General features: G+C 40.2%; 1 protein-coding gene across 1 annotated transcript; it reads right to left on the bottom strand.

Annotated features, from left to right (window-relative positions):
- Positions 1-2,464: 2,464 nt before the first annotated feature.
- Positions 2,465-3,507, bottom strand: LOC136452351 (protein RGF1 INDUCIBLE TRANSCRIPTION FACTOR 1-like). Its single transcript, XM_066452969.1, has 3 exons — positions 3,319-3,507; positions 2,814-3,053; positions 2,465-2,680 (listed from the first exon to the last, which is right to left on the bottom strand). Exons 1-3 carry the CDS (start codon positions 3,505-3,507, stop codon positions 2,465-2,467), a joined length of 645 nt encoding a protein of 214 aa, XP_066309066.1.
- Positions 3,508-5,336: the final 1,829 nt, after the last annotated feature.

Below are 5,336 nucleotides of genomic sequence, written 5' to 3'. Positions count from 1 at the left end.
TTCTACATACTAATATCGCTGAGTTGCCATTTGTTGATCGGCCAGCTGGCCGAGACGCCGATTGCTGACTCCGCGATTCCATTCATCGTTCTGTCCATGTGAACGACATGAGTCCAAGACCGCACCGTAGGTCCCTTCTCCTAATCTCTATTCTGAACGTATATCTATATATCTTATAATCCAAGACCCCACTAGCTATATATCTCAATATGCAAGATGATGTCACCCGAACAGGCACTCAAGCACCTAGGGAACCGAAATCCCTACACGCATCATGTCGTCACCTGAATAACTCTCGTTACGCGAGAGAAAGCCTCTGCACTCGCACAGAGCACCAAGGAGACCTCGACACTCGAGGACGATAAAACGCTATTAAAAAAGACCTTGGCACCCGTGGAGCGCCAATCAGGACTTGCAGTACCGGAGGATTAAGCGGTTTGCACCACCACGGGAAGACAGAGCTATTTAACCAACTTGTCATTAAGTTCTACGGGGCTACTATCGGATATATAGGCCAGGGTACCCATACTGCCTGTATATTCAACAATGTCCATCTATCGAGCTAGAAGCCATGGCAAAGGAGGCCCACGAAGGTCGGGCGATTCCACCGACTTGGAGATCAAGACGTATCGAGGATATCCGGAGCCATCGTATCTGGATGATTGAGTAGGATCAATCTATTGTGCATTCTGTATAATGAATTAGGAATCCAATTTGTTAATTGATCGCTCTCATTATAACCCTAACTCCCCTATGCTATATAAAGGGGGTAGGGGCCTCACGGTCGGGATCCCATCTACTTCATTCTAGCGCATAGTTAGAAGAACCGAGCATATGAATACAAGAGAAACACCATCACCCCCAACTAGACTAGAGCCCCTCACGTGTCTGAACCAGTATAAATCTTGTGTCTGTGCTACCATCTAATTCTTCTTACGCGAGTAGCTCTGCTAGGTATTGCCGAAGCTAAATCTTTTGACACCATGGTGTTGGCACACCCATGGATGTGTACCAAAAACTTATGTTGTACTTACTAAAAGACTTCTGCTTGTACTCTATGTGATTGTGTGGAGACAATTTGTTGTAAACCTTACTCTATTAATGTTGTGTTGAGCTTGACGTGAGATGTAATAGTCCTTTTTGGTGTGTGATCCTGGTTGAAGGTCGGATATACAATACTCTATATGGGTAGTGTACTAGGATGACAATTAAGTTTATTATGTAACTAATCATAGTTAATGGAAGACTGATTAGTTAGGTAATCGACTCAAGAGGGAGATGATCCTGACAAATTTGACTTTCTAGGCTAGAGATAACCTTCTTGCCCTTGCACGCCTTCTGAAGTTTCTCACTTTTGTGAAGACAATAGGGCTCGAGCAGTTTGCCTCTCCCTCTCCAAAAAATCGTGGCTTTGGACTGCTCAAATGTGTCTTTGTGTTCCCCTTCAGAAGTCTTTGACAACACGTCTTTGGTCCCAATTTCAGAGCACTTTCAAAGATAACTTCACGGAACCACTGGCCCATTACCTTGGAAGCCTATCTTAGGAGGAAATCTAGAGTTGGCCCTTAGGGTTCTTGCAAGAACAAACATTTCATCTTGCACTGATGGTCACACACAACAAATGATCTCACGGCATAAAATTCACATATCTGGATCACCTAGTAAGGCTTTTGACCATTGTCGACCATTAGCACTACAACCATAGTCAATTTATCCTACATCACCAAATGGTCGACTATCTCCATCCATCCTTATTGCATGTCTCTATCTTCATAGATGGATGATCGGGTGACCTTGTTCACCTTTGGCTTCCAACTTGTGCATCCTATTGATCAACACCACATGATCCTATGACCTCTTTTTCACTTCGGTGGTTGATATAGTGATATTGTGCACAAAGACTTCTCTATATCATGCGATCTCTAACCTTATAGTGTTTGTTTCTTTGTTGCTTCTTATTGGATCATGGTGTTCTTCACCCATATTGTTCCTTATCATCCACATGATCTGCATAATCCTATCTTATACATATTTGTAAATTGGTGAAGTCAACTTGCACCATACTGTCAAATGGGTACATTGGCTACCAATAAAGAATACTATGCCCAAAATTTAAAAACATGTGGTAAGTTTGAGGATAGAAATAGAGTGGATATGTTTGCCCACATCAAACCTTACGTATACTATTAACCTTTGTTTGCATGGTCATTCTCATCTAGAAAATTAGAATGTTTAGAACACCAAGCGAGCAGTTAACTGTAGTGTATTAGTTATTTTAAAAACAACTTTGTGTGATTAATGTAAAAAAACATTGATCACTTGGTCTAGTAAAAATGTATATGAAAGGCTGGCAAATTGAAGAAATATCCCTACATAGAATAGGGTTCTTTTATTCATTCATTCTTGACAAACATTTTCTCATCTTATTTGCCTCTACATGTAGTATATGGTCATGACCATCACATTAGAAGAATGGTGCACGTTGTGGAATTCCCTTGCGTCGGTGACGAGCAATCCTTTTTGGTGGTGGTTCTTCTTCATTGTTGTCATTGCAGCTATCTTTGATACTAGCAGTGCTTGAACCAACATTATCATTGCTGGTCACAATGTCCTTTCCTCCATATTCAAGTCTGCTTTCCACCATGACTGGCATATCCATATCCTCTTTTATGCCTTTGAGCTGCAAAATGTGATAATTTCAAATGTGTGAAATTAGTAAATATAACTTACGATCTGAAGTACAATAATTGTCAAACTTATTACTTCTTTTTATACCTTAACAAACTTAATATTTATAATACATAATAACTTACATTGCATCCAAGAGAGCAAAAGCGAAATGCACCAAGTAGAGCACGACCACACATCTTACAGTTGTGTGAGGATGATGAAGATGCTTTACTAATGGAGACACCAGAACTACGGAGTTGTGGCCGCTCATTCAAGAATACAACCCTTGCACTATTGATTATGTAAGTTTGCACATCTCTTATATCAAGAATGTCCCCAATGTCTGAAACCCTGACGACGTCATGGTATGATGACCGCCTTATCTGAAAGATCCAATTATTAGAAACTTAAATGCTATCAACTAGAACATATTACATGCTCGTTTAATTAAATATGCATGGCCAGCAAGTGATTGGAACATGCCAAACATATAACACATTTCATGTAAAGTTTTATGCATGTGTCTTGGATGCAAGTTGAAGAAAAAGTAATAATAATAAAGACATCAGTATCACAAACTATTGAATTGTATGCCATGTCCCATATGTCAAGTTTCAAACTTTTTTAATGTTATGATTACAAATGTACCTGGATTACACGATGAGTGGAATGGTCACATGAACGACAATGACAACAAAGAGCTCTTGGTGCCGCCTCACACTGGGTGCAAAATAGGTTACACTCATTGCGAGTAGCAAGAAAATGGGTTGTGCAAATGGTAAAGAACTGTGTTGCAAGTAATAACTCTAGCCATGAAGGCACTTCCGCTCTTTTCATTATTAAACCAATGACCTATGATGTACTTTGTGTCGCTGCACAGGTTTGTCAGCGAAGGAAATGGCTATATTTATAGGGAAACAAAGGTGATAAGTTCATTCACTTTTCCTATAAATCGGCTGGCATGTTAGTTTATAATGAGAAGTAAATTAACCTTTTCCCTAGAATCATTAACTTTCCCCTAAAATCATTAGCTAAGAACTAAAATCTCTGGCATATGAGAAGTTTGTAATAATTTGTGGCTTTAGAAACTAAAACGGCGATTGAAACTATAGAAAATAATAATGACAAGTAAATCATTACTATAGAAAGTTCATCACTGCCAGTTCCAAACACTACTATATTCAGACCTTTCACAGCCACGTCATAACACCCATCATAGTCCAATTTCAGCCTCGGTAGTAAGCTATCGACAGTGATGGTCATAGCCATCACCATTGGCATCTTAGACCGACTGTGGTGTACACTACACCGCCATATTGGCTTATAATCCATCCGTGATAAGGTCCTTACTTCCATCGCATTGGAGCATGACCCAGCTGTGTGGGTATACACTAACACTGTCGCATTGGTAAATGATCCGCCTGTGTGGAGGCTATCATCACCGTCATGTGGGCACATCAACTGCCTATGTAGTGGTCACCAACACCATCACCTTGTACTTTGACCTGACTATCTGTGGTGCATCTTTGCTGTTGCTTCGACTACCAAGACGTCTATAGAGGTAAACATCATAGTCACCTTGCACAACGACCCAATTATGTGTAGTGTGTGTTCACCATCGCTTTGGTGACCGACACGTCTGTGTCGAGGTGGACATCACCGTTGCTTCGGCTTATGAACCATTTGGTCATAGGTAGTTGCAGTACGATCCGCCTGTGAAGATTCTTTAGTCGGTGTTGGGTTACTAAGCGATTCGACAGTGATACACAATTAACCCCTGTCGTATGAGATGAATAGTGGTGGTGATGGTTGTCTGCTTCACCAATGGTGAGTGGTATGGCGGTGATGATAAAACAACCAACGACCCTTACATCCAACGGTGACAGAACTGCATTCAGTTTTCACAATTTTTTTACTAATTTAGCTCAGCCTTAATAACTTAATGAACCACACCATATAGATATAATCATTACATACCGTTCATTATGTCCACAACAAAGAGTACTTTTTATAATAGCAAGCGACACTAACATAACCACTGTCAACTCAAGAATTAACACAAGCAGTACATAGATAGGAGAATAAAGGTTCTGCTCCCTATAGACTTACATAACAAAACAAGGTAGATGTGCTCCACTCCTTTAGATTGCCACTCCTACTTGCAAGGCAAAGATTCCTTCAGCTTGGTAGCCAGTGCATCATGGAATCCCTCTTCTTCCTCCCTTAGCCATTGCAGAAAAATCATTCAAAAGCACTCAGACTCCACAACTTGCACAAAGCAGCAGCATTAATAATATTCAACATACAATTGCTTTAGTTACCAAGCCAAAATTGAAATTTATATAGAATAAAAAAACTCCCTACCTAAAGAAAGACATGTCGTAACAAGAAAATAGCATATGCAACTTTATTGCTCTTCTACTGACTCCATGAATAAGGGAACATAATGAAGATAGTGAGGTCCCTCCGGACATAGCCTCCAGATAGGTCTAGGATACCGCATGATCTGGGTAGGGAGGACAAGAACTTTTCTGCGGTTCATGTCATATGCGATTAGTGTTCTGTCCTCACCAAAAAGGAAAATCAAGTTCCATTCTAGGTGAACTGCAATCACTCTATAGTCCACATCACAAACATCATAACCAAATTAAATATTGTTCTATCCA

Source organism: Miscanthus floridulus, chromosome 5, assembly GCF_019320115.1.
Source record: "Miscanthus floridulus cultivar M001 chromosome 5, ASM1932011v1, whole genome shotgun sequence".
In the NCBI taxonomy this organism is placed as follows: domain Eukaryota; kingdom Viridiplantae; phylum Streptophyta; class Magnoliopsida; order Poales; family Poaceae; genus Miscanthus; species Miscanthus floridulus.
This window is presented reverse-complemented; position numbering and strand designations above follow the sequence as displayed.